The 19,056-nt window shown below is 40.3% G+C and overlaps 1 protein-coding gene across 1 annotated transcript in view; it reads left to right on the top strand.

Moving 5' to 3' along the window:
- Positions 1–17,218, top strand: part of LOC121069948 (microsomal triglyceride transfer protein) — a 28,712-nt gene extending 11,494 nt beyond the window's left edge. The window contains exons 8-18 of the mRNA XM_040556482.1: positions 3,790–3,947; positions 4,865–5,033; positions 6,061–6,168; positions 6,612–6,824; positions 7,872–8,083; positions 8,732–8,829; positions 8,931–9,052; positions 9,827–10,054; positions 14,006–14,130; positions 14,460–14,630; positions 15,544–17,218. Coding sequence (XP_040412416.1) covers positions 3,790–3,947; positions 4,865–5,033; positions 6,061–6,168; positions 6,612–6,824; positions 7,872–8,083; positions 8,732–8,829; positions 8,931–9,052; positions 9,827–10,054; positions 14,006–14,130; positions 14,460–14,630; positions 15,544–15,712 — 1,773 coding nt within the window. The 3' untranslated portion in view covers positions 15,713–17,218. The remainder of the gene's footprint in view (positions 1–3,789; positions 3,948–4,864; positions 5,034–6,060; positions 6,169–6,611; positions 6,825–7,871; positions 8,084–8,731; positions 8,830–8,930; positions 9,053–9,826; positions 10,055–14,005; positions 14,131–14,459; positions 14,631–15,543) is intronic.
- Positions 17,219–19,056: the final 1,838 nt, after the last annotated feature.

Below are 19,056 nucleotides of genomic sequence, written 5' to 3'. Positions count from 1 at the left end.
AAAAGAAGCGTGAAATAGAAGTTTCTGTCCAAGCAGTCCACTAGGAGATGTTTAACTCCCCAGAGCAGGGAGCAGTACTGTAGTGCTGCAATGGTTTTCCACCACATGAGGGTGTTTTAAGATCTACCTCTGAAAGTATCGACCTTTTTGGTGTCTTTCAAAAATTAAGTGCAGTGTTTCTCAGAAATGCAACACCTTTTTGTTTTGTCTCATATTTGCCAACCTTGAGTTGGCAGAAACTTCTATCCTCTGGTTAATGGGGTGTGTAATGACTACAAAGATGGATGACCAGTATTTATAAACAATTCTCTATCATGGAGGAGCTGAACTGCTCCTAGAAATTAAAGGTAGATAGCCATCCAGAAGGCAGGAAAAAAAATTGTGGGAATATATCTGCCTGTTCTAACTGCTTGACCATGAAGGAAGACTTTTATTTAAAAGACTCTATAGGTATTTTATAAATATGAAATTGTGCTTTAATATTATCGGCAAGTCCAGTACTCTTCTCATCTCTCCCCTCCTGGGAAAAAAAAAAAGTGTTTTTTTTTTTTCATATGTAAAACATCTGAAATCTACTAAGACCTTGGTACAGTAAGAACTTACTTTAAATACATCATCTTTTGTTTTACTGATAATATTCATCATATCCATTAATATAAATTGCAATAGTGATAGTTAGCAAACAGCTTTAATGCTATTACCATTGTAGAATGAATTTAGGAGTGCATGGGAATATTGTTTTAAAGACTATTATTCTCTGTCAGTTTTTGATAAGCAGGATAAGGTGTCTATTCAGCACACATAATTTGAGTCCTCTATTTCTGATGAGCGTAAATTCGTTACTATTTTGGAAATTTTTCTAGCTATTTGGAAGTAACATTGCACTGCAATAATTTATCTTGTCTAAAGCATGCAGAGCCGCAGAGAAGATTAAAAAAATATATTGGGGAAAATGAATTAGAATTTATGTTGTATGCGTGCTGAAGCAGTTCTGAGTACGGAACATCAAGGGGTCTAAAACAGAGCAGAGACAGGTGCTCTTCCCCAGACTCTGCCCACTGGGGTTTGTGCTGACCAATTTGTCACTTGGAACTGAGTTTCTTATAATGGTTATAATTTCCAGACCAAGATAACAAACATAGGGTATAATTCCAGAGCTGTGCCTGGGGACTGAGCTATAAACCTAATGGCACGATGAGAATGAAGTTCTGCTTTCTCACTGTATTTTACAGTAACTGCTATGAAAAGATAGGGTCTATAAACAGAACTCTGTATCCAAAGCAGCAACATAACATTTGGTACTTATATATCATAGTATACATTAATGCCATGCTGACATGGTGTGCTGTACATTTTTATGTTTTCAAAACCCTTTTCAAATTGTAACAAGCCTTGTCTCTAGCTTTATGAATTTGGTAAAACAACCATTATCAGCCCCATTTCACAGGTGGCAGCACTAGCTTCTGTGAGGTCATGGCCAACATCTACCTTTAAATTTAGACCTAGATTTCTGTGTTTACACATCAACATGAAGCATGCTCTTTTCAGAAGAGTTCATGGCTCCTACAGTTTTTTTATAATCATGGTTCCTACAGAAACAGACGCTTGCCCCTCCTGAAATGGAGTTGTTTCTGTTCTTTCTTGTGTAGACAACCTCTGAAAAATTTGGCTTTGGGCTCTGTGTGCCTAGAGCTACAGGATAAGCCATGCAGTGGTTGACAAGAGAAGGTGCCTCTCACTGCTCAAGTACTTAATGTCCAACAAGCAACCTTTGCATTGCAAGTGTTCCCTTATCTATTTGACATGACTTTTAGTAGGAGGAGGAGAAAGATTTGCAGGCAGCTGCAGATTTGCAGATGAGGGACTAAATACCAACCCAGATGTTGGCCAAGCCCATGCTGATGGAGCAGAGATGCATCCTAATTGCCCACAGCAGCCAGCTCTAGCTGCATTTCACAGCACTCTGCTGGCACTAGCAGCCCCCACGCAGGGCAAGCTGATGAGCTTAGGTGCAGCACTGCAGGAAAGCCACTAGTAATCCACACAGCTTCATGTGCCATATGGACTCATGGGCTGGGCTCACCTAACCTGAGGGACGTTTGTGTAGGCTGGTAAGGCTGACAGGCACCAGCAGTCAAAACCAAGTCTTGCTTGATTTAGGATCTCTCGATTTGGCTCAAATTTTCCCAGAGAGACCAGAAGTGCTGTGGTCTGATGAGAGGGAACCCAATTCCCGTCTGAGTTTGGCTGAGTTGCCATGGGGCAGTGCGTGCATCTGTGCCTGAATCCCTGGGTTGTTCAATCCAAACAGCCTGACATTCACATCAGGAGAACGAGAACCCTAGTGAAATTCAACTGTGGGTGCTATTTTTTAAAGTCATGATCATTGCAGGAGAAGGCAGCTGCTCCTTGCAGTAGCTGAGTGTTTAGAGCACCCCCAAACGAGGGAGACTTGGTCTCCACTCTCTTTTGCTTGTGATGGCTCCAGTTCACATCTCCTACCTCGCTTGTCCCTAGGGTGTAGGCTAAACCCATAGAACTGGGCTCTGCACAGGAGAAAATAAAGGGATTAATGAAGTCAGAGAATTGTTGCTGGGCTATGGTGCAACTTCAATAGTGGGAATAGAAAGTGCCCATATGTTTATCCAATTTCAGCTTATAATAGTCACACTGACCTTGGTGCACTAATCACCAGTTGAGGTTAACAGACCCATCTGTGCTTCAGAACATGAGCTCCTCCCAGCTGGTTGTTAATCCCCAGGAAATATCCTATGTCTCAATCATGGTTGCCTAATTATTGTTTGTTACAGTTGATGCAGGTTGCACTCTGTACTGTTGAATGATACTTCTATTTGATGGCAGGTTCAAGTGTTATTGCCTAATACAAAACCCATGAACAGGGGAAGTATTTTAGTAAAGGTCAGATGGGTGCTAGTGTTATTTCCCACTCAGGAAAACTGCAGTAAACACTCCTGCAGAGAACAGCTGAGTTTTCACCAAGGAATGTTCTTGATAATTTGAGATAACAGAGGCAAAGGCAAGTGAGAGAGGAAAGGTCAAAATACCTGCACCAGCTTCTCATAGGAGCGCAGCTGGAAGGACAGATACAGGTACTTTGGAACCATGTTGGCTCACTCTGGACAGAAATGTGGCATGGGGAGTAAATATAGCAACAACAGATGAAGAAGCAGGTACCTGTTCTAATACCTTCTTAACTACCATTTTGTACAATAAACACAAATCTGCAATAACTGCATATCTTATGCAGTTTTATGAGTAAGAAATTCAAATTACTTGTGGGTCATTTACTCCTGTTCCACAAAAACCACTTAGAAAATTGCCATCTTGTGAGAATTTGTGATTTATTTATAGAATGAGGATTTTGCATCTCCCACATTAAAAAATCTGACTTAGAAGAAAATGGGAACAGAAGGCAAACACCATATTCACCAGAAAGCACAGTAAATTTGCAAGATAAGGAAGTTCACCTTATTCAGGTGACAGGACATTCTAAATAACTACATTTTGTTTCAAAACAAATTGTACTTAAGGCAATGTACATTATTATGAAAATACTAAAAAGCAGAAAGAGAGAGAGAGAGAAAGGTCTTGAAGATACGCGGACTGGGATATCACAAGTTAGATAATACTTAGCTAAAGGATTAGCAATATATTGGATTTCAGCTAATTTGAGCAATAGCTGGCCCACATATCTGCATTTATCAAGTATGATTTTGAGAACCGAAACCATGATCTGAGAGATTTGACATAATGTGAATTATTTTGCAGCTTTCTGAACACTGGCAGAGCATCAAAGAATACATGCATCCTGAAAAACTTTCCAAAGCTGAAGCAGCAAGAAGCTTTTTGTCCTTCATTCAGAACATCAGAAAAGCTACAAAAGAGGAGATTCTGCAGATCATTAAAAGTGAAAAGAAAGAACTCCTGTAAGTCATCATGAACAAGCTTTCAGAAGGTTTAAGTTTCTGAAACCTGCAAAAGGCTAAATAGCATGAAAACATTCAGTTCTACTGCTGATGTCCTAGCAATCCAAAAACAGTATTCACTACTGTCTACAGGAAAAAGAAGGTTCTTTTGTTTATTTGTTTTTGTTTTTTGTTTTTTTTTTTTGTAATAAAGTATATTTGCATCATATTATTCAGCCACTAAGAATGCAAAGCAAACATGTTTTGTAGTTTAGGCAGAGTTTCTTATCACAGTTGCTTGTTCTGAAACATTCTCTGATTTGTTTTTGACTTGCCCATTGGTTTCCTTCAAATGGAAATGCAGCAGAGAAGGCAATGGTTCATGGCTGGATGTTGTCCTTAGATTGGAGTTTGGGTATGACCAGCATGTGCACCTAGACTAGGGAGTTGGAAAGCATTTCTGAGTTCCACTTTACAGTCAGGATTTTTCAAGCAAATTAGAGCAGATGTTAACAACAAAGATAAACCTGCAAGTAATTCAGTTAGTATAGAACCCTTTTTTTCTCTAGTTGCTACCTCTTCTGTAGAAGTAAAACATTTTTTTTTTCCATTTACAACCTTGCCCTGTGAACTTAAAGACACTCTAAACAGTTGTGTTTTTGAATGCATTTTTTTTCCTGTATTTGCATAAATCCAAATATTTTTGTCCATGGATATGAATACTTTCTGGAGTCCATCTGCTATTTTGAGATGGAAGAATTCACTTTGAACTGTGTTCAAAAACAGTTTTGGCCAACAAGAATAATTCTCTCTTACCTGCTAAAAACAGATCTGTTAGCACAATAGCTTCATTCTTTCTATGTGCAACAAAGTGCATTCAGTATTTTCATTACAAAATGAAAGCTCATTACAATATGTTCATTTCCACATCTTTGTAGTCCGCAGATAGTGGATGCTATAACTTCTGCTCAGACCCCAGAGTCACTGGAAGCCATACTGGAGTTTCTGGACTTTAAGGATGCAAGTACTTCCATCCTTCAGGAGCGATTCCTGTATGCCTGTGGATTTGCTTCTCACCCCAGTGAAATGCTCCTGAAATCTTTAACTGTAAGTCAAAGGACAAAACCAATACAATACTTCCAATTTTCCTTTCCTTACCCCTTCCAGGGTTTCCTTTAAGTGCACCAGGAGCATATAGCCTGGAAACACACAAAATTCACAGGTCCAGACCAAAGCTCTATTTACTTTGTAAAATGTTACCAACATTTACTACATGGAAAACAAACATAATTCCAAGCAAAACAATTAAGGATGAAAAGCCTTATTAAAGTCCCAACACCATTTTATCATAGAATCATAAGATGGGGTTTGGAAGTGACCTTAAAGACCAACTAATTCCAAAACCTCTTCCATGGGCAGGGACACCTCCCACTAAGCCACATCGCCCAAAGCCCCATCTAACCTGGCCTTAAACACTTCCAGGGATGGGGCAGCCACAGCTTCTCTGGGCAACCTGTTCCACTGCCTCAGCACCCTCAGAGTAAAGACTTTCTCCCTAATATCTAATCTGAATCTATGCTCTTTTAGTTTAAAACCATTCCCCCATGTCCTATCCCTCCACCCCTTGACAAAGAGTTCCTTCCCAGCTTTCCTGGAGGCCTGGAGGCCTTTTCCTGGAAGGCTGCTATGAGGTTTCCGTGGAGCCTCCTCTTCTCCAGGCTGAACAACCTCAGCTCTCCCAGCCTGCTTTCACAGGAGAGGTGCTCCAGCCCTTTGATCATCTTCATGGCCCTCCTTTGGACTCATTTTAATATGTTGGTGTCCTTCTTGTGATGGGGGCCCCAGAACTGAACACGATAATATTATTTCAAAATAATATTATTTTTAAAAAAGGCTACAAAATTACTTCTACTACTTGAGACACTGAGTGTAACTCAGGTGAAACATGGCACTCAGTTTTTATGTGTAATGCTAGAGCAGTTCTCTGCTTAGCCTGAGCCCAGGCCATTAAGGTGATCACTGCCTTTGTGGCACACTAACGTCCACAGGAAATGAAGGCATTCAGTCCAGATGGGTTTCATGTGGTTCATCATACTTAGACAGAAGTACTAACAGTGTTGCTTTTGCCTAACAGTCTAAGTTCAAGGGTGATATCGCAAATGAAGAAATCAGAGAAACTCTTGTCATTGTCATGGGAGCGCTCATCAGAAAGTTGTGTGACAGAGAAGGCTGCAAGCTTCCAGTGAGTATTTGCTGTTCACTGCTGGCCACATTCTGGTCTGCAAGACATGTAAATGAACCCTGCTGATGTTACCGGGAGAGCATGAGAGACACAGGCACCATATTCCTACCTGTTTTAAAACAAGCCCATAAACTCCTTTGTTTAATAGAGAAACTTTTGTTTTTTTAATAATGTCATCTATTTTGCCATCTTTATACTTTAATTTGATATCTTCCCAGTGAAATGAATGATAAGTCTATGGAACCACATGTCACTCTGGCCACACAGGTTATAGTTTGAAGGAAGCCAGCAACATGCAGTTTACTAAGGACACTTTTACTAGCTCTGTGTAATGTTGTGCTGAACCAAAAATGGACTAGAACCCAGCCCTGCTGTTCCTGTTTCTCAGGAGAGAGAGAGTAAAATTATGACCACCACTTAAACATGCTGTTGATTTTCTTTAGGCTGTTGTGGAAGCCAAAAAGCTGATTCTAAACAGGTTGGAGAAGGCTAAGAAAGATGACAATGTGAAGATGTACCTGCTGGCACTGAAGAACGCACTCCTTCCTGAAGCAATTCCACTGCTTCTGAAGTATGCCGAGTCGGAAGAAGGGCACATCAGCAACACTGCTGCCACCGCCATACAGAGATATGATCCCTCTTTCCTCACCGACGAGGTAAGAATAGATACTGCCCAAAAAAAGAAGTGCAAGAGACTATACTGAACAAAGTATAGCTAAACAGATTACATTTGTCAATCCCACTCTTCAAGGTGCCCCCAAGTATTTTTTTTCCATCAGAACCTTATTACATGTACTTTAGTTCTAGTCAGAAAACTCCATACATTCCTTCATCCCCAGCTCACAATCTGCCAATGGTACTCAACCTTTGGCTCCAGAGTCAGATGCAGCCACTAAAGGTGGCAGGCAAGTCTGCAGGGCAAACTGGAGCTCCATTTGCAAGAGCGTTTTCTCCTCTGTGACATACAGAAGTCATTAGAAACAGATGGAAATCTGTGTAACCCCTGTTCTTTCTTGTTCTTTCACATAGTCAGGGAAAATACGTGATAAAACAGAAAGTTGAAATAGCTGCATCTTACCTTGCAGTCTCCAAGGCTAACAGATGAGGCACAAAATAGCAGAGGTCCTGCCTTGGCTGCATTTTCCTGCATCCCATTTCATACCTGCTGGGTATGTCAGGGTGCTGCTCTGGCAGTGCATGTACCAGAGACCATTCTGTCACTGGGGCTACATGGCTCTCCATGGCTTTATCTGTAACAAAGATGTGTTATAACCTTCTCAGGTTTGTGGGGCCACCATAGGCACTATTTAGAAAGTGAAAATTGCAAGTTTTTTTTTTTAGTACATCTTCCCTTAACAGTCAAGAGAATCTTTCTCTGGATCTTATCACTGACACGGTATTTTGATCTTAGTACTCCTATTTATTTACAGTCCCACTGTCATAATCAGTGTGGAAGACTGTATTTGGACTGCAGCTGAGAGAGCATAACAGATTCCTCACATCCCCACGTGGTCACTGAGCTGTACACATCTCTTACATTCCAAAAGAACCATGAAGAACAGTGAGCTGAAAACATATCCTAATGCACTGGCCTTAGCTATGGGCCTAGCTTAAGCTGACATTATAAATGTGATTCCAAGCTGTACTTTGCCCAGTCATCTATGTGAGTTGAGTACTGACTGATAAATCTATTTCCTGACCAGGTGAGGAAAACAATGAACAGGATATACCACCAGAATCGTAAAGTCCATGAAAAGACAGTGCGAACCACTGCAGCTGCTATCATCTTAAACAGTAACCCAACCTACATGGAAGTGAAAAACATCCTGCTGTCCATAGGCAAACTGCCTCTGGAAATGAACAAGTATATGCTCTCCATGATCCAGGATATACTTCAGTTTGAAATGCCTTCAAGGTACATTAAATTCACTATAAAATATACAGTTCTTTTGCACTCCTTTGCAGAAATGTGAAGAAACACAGATTCTCATTAGAGAACTACTGTAAAATTTAAGGACAGTAAAAGATGATGCTTGATCTTTGTGCTACTTTTAGGTATCGATCTTTCAGAACAAATTTGTGCATTTCAATGACATTCATTTGATAGCTAGTTACATTTTCAGAGGTACAAATGAGAATTAGGCATCCAACCTGCATTACTATAGGAAATTTCTTCTGTTGATCTTAATTTTATCTGTTCAGTGTGGCCCTTGCTTTTAGATTTTCAAGAACCAATGCTCAAGAAAAAATTTAAACATCACAATACTAGAAGGAAAATAATCAAAATGTCTCCGTTTCTCAAGAATAATAATTTTCCAGCAAGACCTTTATTTGCTTGCCTTTCTACCTATTACTGCAGGAGTAGCTCAAATTGGAGAAAAAGCTCTGAGTTAAGGGAGGCTTAGAGGCATAATTTTAATTTTAAAAATGAGAGCATCTTTCCTACTGGGAAATTCACCCTTTCTCAGATTTGATGCTTCTGTAGAAGGATAATACATTTGTCACCATAACTTTCTTGTTTCTCTGTTTTGTTTGTCTGTTCATTTGTTTTGAAACCTCACAGCAAAACAGTTCGGCGAGTTCTGAAGGACATGCGTTCTCATAACTATGAGCGCTTCTCCAAGCCAGGCTCTTCCTCTGCCTACTCTGGCTATATTACACGTATGTAACCAGGAAACTGCCTTATAACCCTGTTCGTATTCCCAAACATTTGATTAATCCACTAGTTTAGTCACAGGTACCTTCTGTCTTTTTTAATTAAGGTGGTCCTGATATATCATCCACATACAGCCTTGACATCCTCTATTCAGGCTCTGGCATTTTAAGGAGAAGTAACTTGAACATCCATATTTTCGATAGAAATGCTCAACTTCATGCCGGCCAGGTAACTGCTACACGGTACTAAAAAACTAAGCCAGGATGTGGGATTCTTACAACTTCTAAATCAATTCAGCTAATGCTTAAGGCTATAAAGTCTGCTGCATTGGACAGAGAACATGCTAATAGAGGGAAAAAAACAATGCAGCAGACAATAAGACACTTGTACGCCTTCACATCACCAGGTGTTTTGTCCTTTATGATGTATCCATGTCCTGTCTCTGGTTAAAGCCTATATTGTTTATATGATATAATTAGTAAAAGCCTTGCGATTTTGTAAAATCAAGTCCCATGATATGAGTATAATGTAGAATGGAAATACAAGGGTTGGCTCAAACCTAGGAATCAGAGATTTAAGTGAGATGCTTCTGTTTTGGCATTTTCTGAATGTTGGCAAGTGCCTTCAATACTATAATCCTCCTAAGTTTCTAAGTTTCTGCAGGACAAAAATTGCACCAATTTTTTTTTTTCCTCCTGAATGCCTGTGGAAAACAGTCATACAAATAAAGGAAAATGTGATCAAAAGGAAACTAAGAAACTAAGACCGGGCTTGTCAGCAAATTCTGCCTTCATCTAAAGTGAAAAAAAACATGCTGTGAGATTATTTTAATTTGAGTATTTCTAGTTGCTCTACTTTGTTCCCTTAAGTCATAACTTCATACTTTTTCACCTACAACTAAATAAATTAGAGTTAGGCTCTTAGACATTAAGAAGACGTGAAAGGTTGTTAACAGACAAGGCAGAGCTTTTTCATTGATTCTGTATTACTGTTGCCTCTTAGGTGGTGATCGAAGCGCAAGGTCTAGAGACCATAATAGCTGCAACTCCCGATGAAGGAGAGGAAAATCTGGACTCTTTTGCTGGCATGTCAGCCATTTTGTTCGATGTCCAACTCAGGCCAGTTACATTTTTCCAAGGCTATGGTGACTTAATGTCTAAAATGCTCTCAGCAACTGGAGATCCCATTAACGTGGTGAAAGGACTTCTCCTCCTGACAGATTACTCACAGGTACTAGTAGCACACTCTTTTCTTCTTTTTCTGTCTCTTAAACGCAGATGCTCTCTCTCCCATATAGGACATCTTATTTTCTCTTTTTCCAATGTTGATAAATCTGACCAATGCTCCATAGGCTTCTCTTACTATGGGAACAATAGAAAAGTCACAAGTATGAAACTAGAATGAAACTACATGAAAAGCTATCTAGGACAAAGGTGAGAACACATATCATTCTAGAAAACAAAGTAACACTGAATAAAACCAGATACAACTGAGCTTCCTGTAGAAAACTCCTATTACTATTACCTCCTCTCCCACCATTTCTTGTAAGACAGTACTGTCCCACATAACCACCTCAGTTTTACTCTTCAGAAGTTGTCCAGAGACCTTACATCCAATGAGGCAATAACTGTCAGGTACGGAGTGAATTAATCACTGGTACTCAGCCTTTCCTAGGTCACTAACCTGCAGACAACAATGCTAAGAGGAGCAAAATTCACATGCATATAGCCAGGCTAAAACAGGAATTAAAATGGGGGTTATACAGTTTTTATGCAATTTTCACCCCTAATGGCAGTTCAATTTATACTTAAATATAGACTCATACACAAATATAACTGACAACTTATATATCTTATTGGAGGACTAAATGTCTAGACATGTTAAAGTTCAGGGCCAGCATTTTACTCTGTGAACTGGAGTATTCAAAGAACTGCTTGACTTCAGGACAGTTGTTGGCAATATCATTCATATCCGAAATTGCAGAAGAATGACCTTCTTTTACCTGACAGAGGGCTGTTGACTCCCCTTTAAATCTTGGCAAAAGAAAATGTCAAAAGCAGATGATGAGAAAATCCACTCTGATCAAAATTACACATAAACACCCCCTGCATATAACAGCTGTCCCCACCTGAACCCAGCTCAGCCACTTTACAATGGTATCATAAGTCTAGAGGGCTTCCCAAGTAGAGCACAAATTGGCAAAGTAAAGCTCATTCCAACAACAATTCCACATGCAGATTATGGGCAAAAACTTTACCATGAGCTATTTAACAAACTGCATAGATAAGAAAGATGATTGTACGAGCATGGTGTTTACAGAACTAAGTATTTCCAACTGCTGTGCGTGCACCAAGCTCCGTACATACCCTGGAAGAATCAGCTGGCCGAGCACCATGAGAGCTCTGCCAGCCAACAGATTCTCTGCTCCTCATCTTTGGAGAACCTCATAAAAGTCTGGAGCACACCAGTGCTGGGATTGGGTGCCATTTTTAACAGTATCAGGGTGTATCATTTTCAGACAGACACTGACTCTCTGGAAGCCTGCGCAGTGCTGTGATTAGATGGGATCCCACCCTGCTTTCTCTCTTGAGTTACCACTAGCATGGTTGCTGCTTAATCTCTTTGGGATTCGAGCATTGGACACCACCAAAAGTGAGCGTTTACAACCCAAAAGGCTGTTACATTTTGTAGTTCTTACCTCTAGCACCACAAAGGCAAAAACTCTTTAAAGCACTGTTGAAAACAGCTTCAGGCTGAGCTGCTTTTAAACAACACATTTTTCTAAAACTGGTTTTACATCAACATTACAGGTCAGCAGCAACATCAGCAGTGTTTGGACACTTACACATAACCCAGTTCAGCTTCATTAGAAATGCTCCCACCTGTCAAATCCTTGAACTGTGACTGCAACTGAACTAGAAAACGTTGTTAGACTGGAATTGTGTGTGGCGTAACACTGAAACTGAGGAAAACCAGTGCAAGAGAGCCATAATTAAACTAGCTTCTTGATTGTTGAGTACCACCTCTGCTTTCCCTGGCCAGCTTGGCCAGGTCTTGCTCAGAACATAAGCCCCTTTACAACACAAACAAACACAGACAAATGCAACAAAGACAAATGTGGATTTTTCTTCTTCCAAATAAGAAAACCAGGCATGTGAAATATTGCTCACTCTCTGATACCACAACTCAGTGTGTCACAGCTGACCGCAATGTTGATTTCAGAACAGGTGGAAAGCATGCATAAGATATGGACAGTGCAATCGAGACCAAACACCCAAAGCATGGCTTGGAAGCCAAGACATGAGCTTAAAAATGAATTGTCAGAAAAGAACTGATGTAATGCTTGGTTTGCAATTATTGCATTGGCACAGCTTGATTTTGAGAAAAGCTATTTTTAAATCTTGGAGTTCTGACCCCCCTCATTGATGTTTATAAGGATCATTTTGCATAGCAAGACTGAAACTGATTTATACTTATAGTGCTGTCAAATCCACCAAATAACCTCCCCCAGAAAATCGCTTCCTTTCATTAACTTTACAACAGCAGTAATCCCAATAGGCACATTTCAGAGAGAGGTGATTTCCAAGTTAATAGTATTGCTGCTGAACCTTGTGCTCCCACTCACTGTCTGTAACATCTTTTCTCCCCTAACCTCACAAACTGAAGTCAGAGTGTGTTTCACAGCCATTGCCAGTTCTCACAGTGCTGTTTGAGGGCTAAGAATAACAGTCCAGAATCTATAATTGCCTCTATAAAACAAACAACTCTCATAAAACTGTTCTTGAGACTCTAAAGTCACCTGCGTTAAAGTTCAGTAGTGTTAATATTTCTCCTAGGCAACGCACCTGCCAGAGGCACAGAGAAATTAAATACTTTATTAATAGGTCAGAGAAACCGTTTGAAAGCCAGACCCCAGTGGAAGATAGCCAATTCCCAAAGGAGTGCCTTTTCCAGCAGTCTCTGCGTTGCGTTACAGTAGCACTATCCATGCAATACATAAAGAAACTGTTTTTATTGAAACAGACCACGTGTCAGCATGTCAAACAGCAACTAACGATTCCGATATTTCAGATCACACTTTCCACTGCAAATGACACACAAAGCTTAAAATAGGAAGGGAAAGGAAAATACTGCTCCTGAGAAGGCTGGGTTCCCATGATCTACACCTCCCATTAGCCTGGACTGGATTTGCACATGAGATGAAGGACAGGACTGAGCTCTAAATAAGGACATAGATGAGCTAGTAAAACACAAGACAAGCGCTCCTTAGATTCTCTTGTCAGTTTCAGTGACAAACTTGACTTCACTCTAGGTAGCCTTTAAAGCCTAAAAGTGTGCAGCCGTCGCACACCAATCATACTCTGATATTCTTGGGTGCAATTTGACAATACATTTAAAAATATCCTCTCCTCTGGTTGTGTATACATGTCTCTGCTAGAATGTATACTGTTACCTTGTCAGTCATTAAAAACTACTGACCAATTCAGTCCCAATTAAAAGCAAAGTAAAATAAAGTAAAACAGGTGTTTACCTCCACATCTAAACAGACCAACATGTATTTTTTAGTGAGCTCAGAAAGTATTCCTTCCCCCACTGCAGTCAGTGGAAAAACACCCTTTGATGTTGGAAGGACAACACTCCCAACCCGTGGTTTTTTTACTTGGGTGAAAATAAGAAAGCAGAGCACACGGCATCCACACTTGCTGGGGATGTGCTGGGTTTGTAAGCTGGGGCCAGCCCACGGCATTCTTGAGTTAAATCTCAAGCCCACTTCAGCAGCAACTGAGTGCTACGTTGGCCCTACCAAAGAGATTGTTTCAAATATTGTTTCATACCCTAAAAGGTGAAGTAATCATACAGAGCCACAGAGGTTTCAAGAAGCCATGAGCATGCTTGATGTTTGATGGAAAATGCATTAAATGCAAAATACCTGTGGCAATTAAGGTGCGTTAGCTTATGGGCTTGGCCGGCCAGCCACTGAAGATGTAATTTGTGCTACTTTTGGGTGTGCTGAAGTAGCGGCACCACATCGCACTGATGCTGGTGCTCCAGAGAGGAGTTCACTCTGACTGTGCTGGCCTGCCAGCAGAGCCTGCTGACAGCAGTACAGATGGGAGTATGGAAACCACCAAGGTCTGCAGGCAGTAACGGGGGTGTCCCTGTGCTTCCTTTTGGCTCCAGGAGTTTCAGCTGCAGTCTGGGCCGAGGGCCAGCGCAGACTTCCAAGGCGGCCTGGCCATCGACATCTCGGGGGGGATGGAGTTCAGCCTGTGGTACAGGGAGTCCAAAACCAACGTCAAAAACAGGTGAGACACCCCCCGTGTGTGCTGTAGCTTTAGAGAGCTCAGGCTCCTGGGCCCTGGTAGTCCCAATGAGAAGAATTTAAATATAAAAGACCTCGTATTTGAGCTAAAATTGAAGAATAGTTACGTGTATGGGAGAACACCGGTTGTTCTCTTTTCATCTCCACCTGGGAAATACCTGTTCTTCCTGGTTTATTCTGAATTCATATACCTTTAGCTGAAAAACGGGCTCCTTTGGGGGCAGATTTAATAAATGGATGCTAGGAATGTATAAAATTTATTTCCCTCTTTCTTGATATGTTTTGAACTAATTGTAATACCTTTATTTTCAGGGTAGCCATGTTTATATCTGGTAACACAGAGGTGGATTCCTTCTTTATAAAAACTGGCATGGAAACCACTTTGGAAGTAGAAACAACATTGGACTTCATCTCCACCGTGCAGTTTTCGCAGTACCCATTTTTAGTCTGTATGCAGATGGACAGAGTTGAGTCTCCGTTCAGGTAAGGATGAAGAGCACACAGCTTATGAGGTGTCCTTCCAGCCAGCTGCTCTATCTGGAACTTCTGGTGTTCACAGCCAGGAGAGATTAACAACAGAGGCCAAATTTCACCCTAACACAAGCAGGTACAGAGCAAGCTGTCATGCACACCAGCCTCTTGCTAACCTATTTTTCCACACCCCTCACCCCTGAGATTCAGAAGATCAGTGAATTTGCTCTGAGTGTGCACTTTTGTCCAGTTTTCTAATTTGGTTTTACGAGTCAACTAACTGATGTGGCAGGAGACTTGTCCTGAGCATATGATCAGTTCTGATGGTGACCTGAAACTCTGCTGGCAGTAGTTGTCTATTCCACTAGTGAGAGAGTAAGTGCATAGCCATAACCCAGCTGAACTTGAAAGATTTCCTCATGATCTGCTATTTACTGTAGTTGATAAATGTACCTGTTGCATGTAGTTGCTGCAACTGTTATGTGTGCTACCGTATTTTATTAAGGCATCAGCATTCCTGAGATCTAAACAACTGGACGATAAGGTAAAAGATGCTTTCCAGTAGCCAAAGAGTATTAACTGCATTAGCCATGTGAGAAGCCTGCTTTATTATTCCTTCCTAATCCCTATTTGCTAAGACCTAAAGGCAATAACATTTGCAGAGCCGGTGCCAGATTTCCATTCAGTCTTTTCTGATCCAAAAGGTGGTAATCCTGAGAGGAATTAAAGAACTTGAGGATCTCCAGGAAATCTTAAGATTCTGTTAAGTATCTGTTGCTCTGAAGTTGCTAAAACATTGTCCGATTATACCTACACATTGTGGCGGTATAACCACCTATGTAAAGTGTTTGTCTCCGGCCTCACCTACAAGGCACAGTTTTGCATACATTTGTTAATGCCAGACCACCACGTTGTACCTTTACAGGCATTCCGTGACCAAGTATGAAAGTCTACCATCTGGCAGACGGTACACCGCCAGGAAAGGGACAGCAGAACCGTTGGCGGGTTGTGAATACCCTCTCCATCAAGAGAACTCCAACATGTGCAGGAAGGTTTTCAGCACTGCATCCGATTCCTCCAGCAGCTGGTTTTGAAATGGGCACCTGAGCTTTTGCTATCCTGAATCCATGGCTTCCCCAATGCCTTAGGCTTGTACGTACCGTACCAACTCGGAGCTTGATCTTGCACTACTGCAAGTAATGGGAAATTTGCCATTGATTTCAACAGGCCAGGATCAGACTCCCAGTGCGTGCACAGTGTTTACATATTAACCTATATTTAAGACTTTTGTAAAAAAAAAAAAAAAAAAGAAAAAGCTAGGGCAAATAACGACCAATTTGGTAGTGTACCATGCACTCCCATAAGGGTGGTGCTAGTTCTTTATTTTTACTTTTTTGTGCCAAAAGCAAAAATAATCCCTCATTTTTCTTTCTTATGGAATACAGAAGTCCATGTTTTTGACATGCAGTAAGAAAAATTGTGATGTATAAAGAATGATTATTTATGAATATATTTTAAAGTATTTAGGTGTTTAGGCCTATGACCAATCCTCATTCCAATATTCAAATACAATTAACATCTAGATGGGACCATGAATTCCTGCTTACTCAGTATTGCCTGTTTACAAAAAGAGCAGGTTTTATTTTACATAATTTTAACAGGATCTTTCATTTTTTAAGCAGCCAGAACTTGCTTATTATTATTATTTATCTCTCTCTTTTTTTTTTTTTTTTTTTTTTTTTGTATTCACTGCCGCAATTAAATACAATTGATTAAAAATGCCGGGTAATGTTTCCAGAAGTAATTACAGTTGACTCAATTCTGTTCCAATTGAAATCAATGGTATAATTTCTGTAGCTACCAGCAGGAGCAGAGTTAAGCCAACACCAATTGCTCTTCAAAGTTGCCTTCTGAAAAATTATGTCACCGTGTGTAATCAAGGCAGGTATAGTCCAAAAAATGAACCCACCCACTAAGGCAATTCAGAACTATGATGAATGAAAAGGTCCTGAAAGAAATCAATTTTGAATGCACAGTCTAGCAAAGTCTGTGCAGAGCCAGAACAATTTTCTTCTAGATAAGTTAGGCTCATATTTGAGTAAGTACAAGTAATAGCTACTCATGCCAGTCATCCAATTAAAATAACTTACATTAGTACCTTTTTGCTCATTCAAGTAGTGGCTTCACTAGAACTGTGGAAAAGAAGAAGAAAACATTTTACATTTACAACAGCATTGCAGATAAAAAAATGTACCTCATCCCAGCTTAGCTGATCTCTGACATGATCCATCTGATTTAATTTTATAGGACAAGATATGTGAGTGCTCGTAACAAAAATAAAAGAAAAAGCCAGGAAGAATGTTTTTTTTTTTTCAAAAAAAAATAGTAATAATAAAAAAAAAGCTCATAGATTGCCATGAAACAATGTATTACAGGAATATGAAAAAAAAAAAATCCCATATCCTTTCATGTTGTAAAAGACCAAAAGTACCCAATCCTCGGAAATCAAACTATCAATGGGATGAAACAGTCTGCTTGCTGTCTTTCCTGGTGATGCTGACTTCTTCTAGTCAAAGTATAAATAAAACAGGCAAAAATACAGTATGAAAAAATTGTTTTGTTTTCAGTCTTGGTTTTGTCTGTTACCTTTGGGCTTGGGATAGCCGGAAGGAGTGGCGTTGATGGGGGCAAGAGGAACCATTTCATTCCCCACCACGCAGGATGCAACAACGTAAGCTGGACACCCGATTACCTGGGGCTCCCCCACTCTAGCCAAGAGATGATGGTAGCTGCAATGGGTGGTAGAGCCCAAGCGTGAAGAACCACATGCTGGAGGTACCCGTCCGGCTGCACCCGGAGGAGAGGTACAACACACCTGCCCCTCCTCTGCATCGACACTTAGTAGAGATGAAGTATTTTCTGACTAAGAAAGGTAATTTGGCCACTGCCAAGTATTTGGCCAACAACACCGAGTTTGTTTTTCTTCCATGTGAATGTGCACAGGTCTGTTTTACATAAATACGTCAAGTCCCCTGGAGATACTGATCTGTGTGCTTTGTTTTTTTATTTACTCATCAAGCCCCAGCACATCTTCTTGGGGAAAATCCTATGACCATCTGAATTACTGAAAAGAGCTCTTTCAGAATGGGACATTCTGAAATTAGGGCTTCCACAGCTTTGACAGCATCCCTTGAAACTAAATCAAATGGAGCCTGCAAGGCCCATGTTACTCCTTCAGAAAAGATAAATGTCCTCGATGCTTCCCCCTGGAACGGCAGCAATACACTTGTGTCTGAAGTTATCTGACCCTAACAGCTGGACATAATGGGGATGCCAGAAGGGTCTTAGGCCAACAGCTGGGTAATGGAAGGCAATGGCTTACTTATGTGGGTTCCATAGCTACGGAAACAACAAAACTGATGATCCTCTAAAAATAAGGTGAAATTAATACATTGCTTAATCCTGCATTTGAAGAGAAAACACACTTAGGGCTACAACCAAAGCAAACACTGTGGATGCTTATCAGACCATGGAGGGTTAATGGCGAATATGTAACATACATTTTAATAATGTCTATTACATGTACTTTTAAATAATCAGTAGTGGTAGCAATTGAATAGTATCTCACACTGAAGTATATGAAGAACAAATGTTCAATCCTTACTAATCAAAAGACACTGAAAGAACAACACAATAATAATTCAGGAATTGGAATAATAACTCCAAAAAGTAACCCTTTGAAAAAGAGATTTTGAAACTTTTCTTTAAAGAATGTTTTTCATATACTCTTCAAAAAGTATTTGAATTTCAGTAGTCATCTTGCTCCACTCCTAAACATAATCTCATGCACAGAGCACAGTGGAAGATAAAGATCAATGGATTGGAAGGCAGTCCTCCTCCGAGACAGAGAGTTCATTTCTGTCTTCTACGAAATAATATTTTAGGGGCTCTGTGCAATGTTTAAACACAAAGTTCTGTAAGCAAAATAAACAGAGAGGCCTGTTTCCCTTTGCCAGATGAAGAAATACACAGAAGATCATGCAATACAGTTTGGGTTTGTACTTAAATCCCTGAGAATTATTATGAATTAACCCGTCAATGATGTTGATGGTTAGCGGATATCAGGACTAAACATCTTGATTTTTGTAAATCATAAATAACTGGAGCATAAACAACTACTGGCAAAATGTGTCCTTTCCTGCCAAAAATAGACACAGACCAGAGCGGCCTGGGTGTAAACAGTGTGAGCTCAGACCAGCCTTCAGGCATGCTGGCAGCACATTCGTTTTCCCTTGTTAGAGGGACCATGATCTTAATTTCAGTTATTTTCTTTATTAGAATGAATCAATCCTTGCTGAATGCTGCTAGCTGAACACGTGTTCAGCAACCTGTAAAATACTTAGCCCAGATTTCAAGGGATACATTACTGATGAATCAG

Source organism: Cygnus olor, chromosome 4 (assembly GCF_009769625.2).
Source record: "Cygnus olor isolate bCygOlo1 chromosome 4, bCygOlo1.pri.v2, whole genome shotgun sequence".
Classification (NCBI taxonomy): domain Eukaryota; kingdom Metazoa; phylum Chordata; class Aves; order Anseriformes; family Anatidae; genus Cygnus; species Cygnus olor.
The sequence above is the reverse complement of the archived record's forward strand: the minus strand, read 5'-3'. Positions and strand labels throughout refer to the sequence as shown.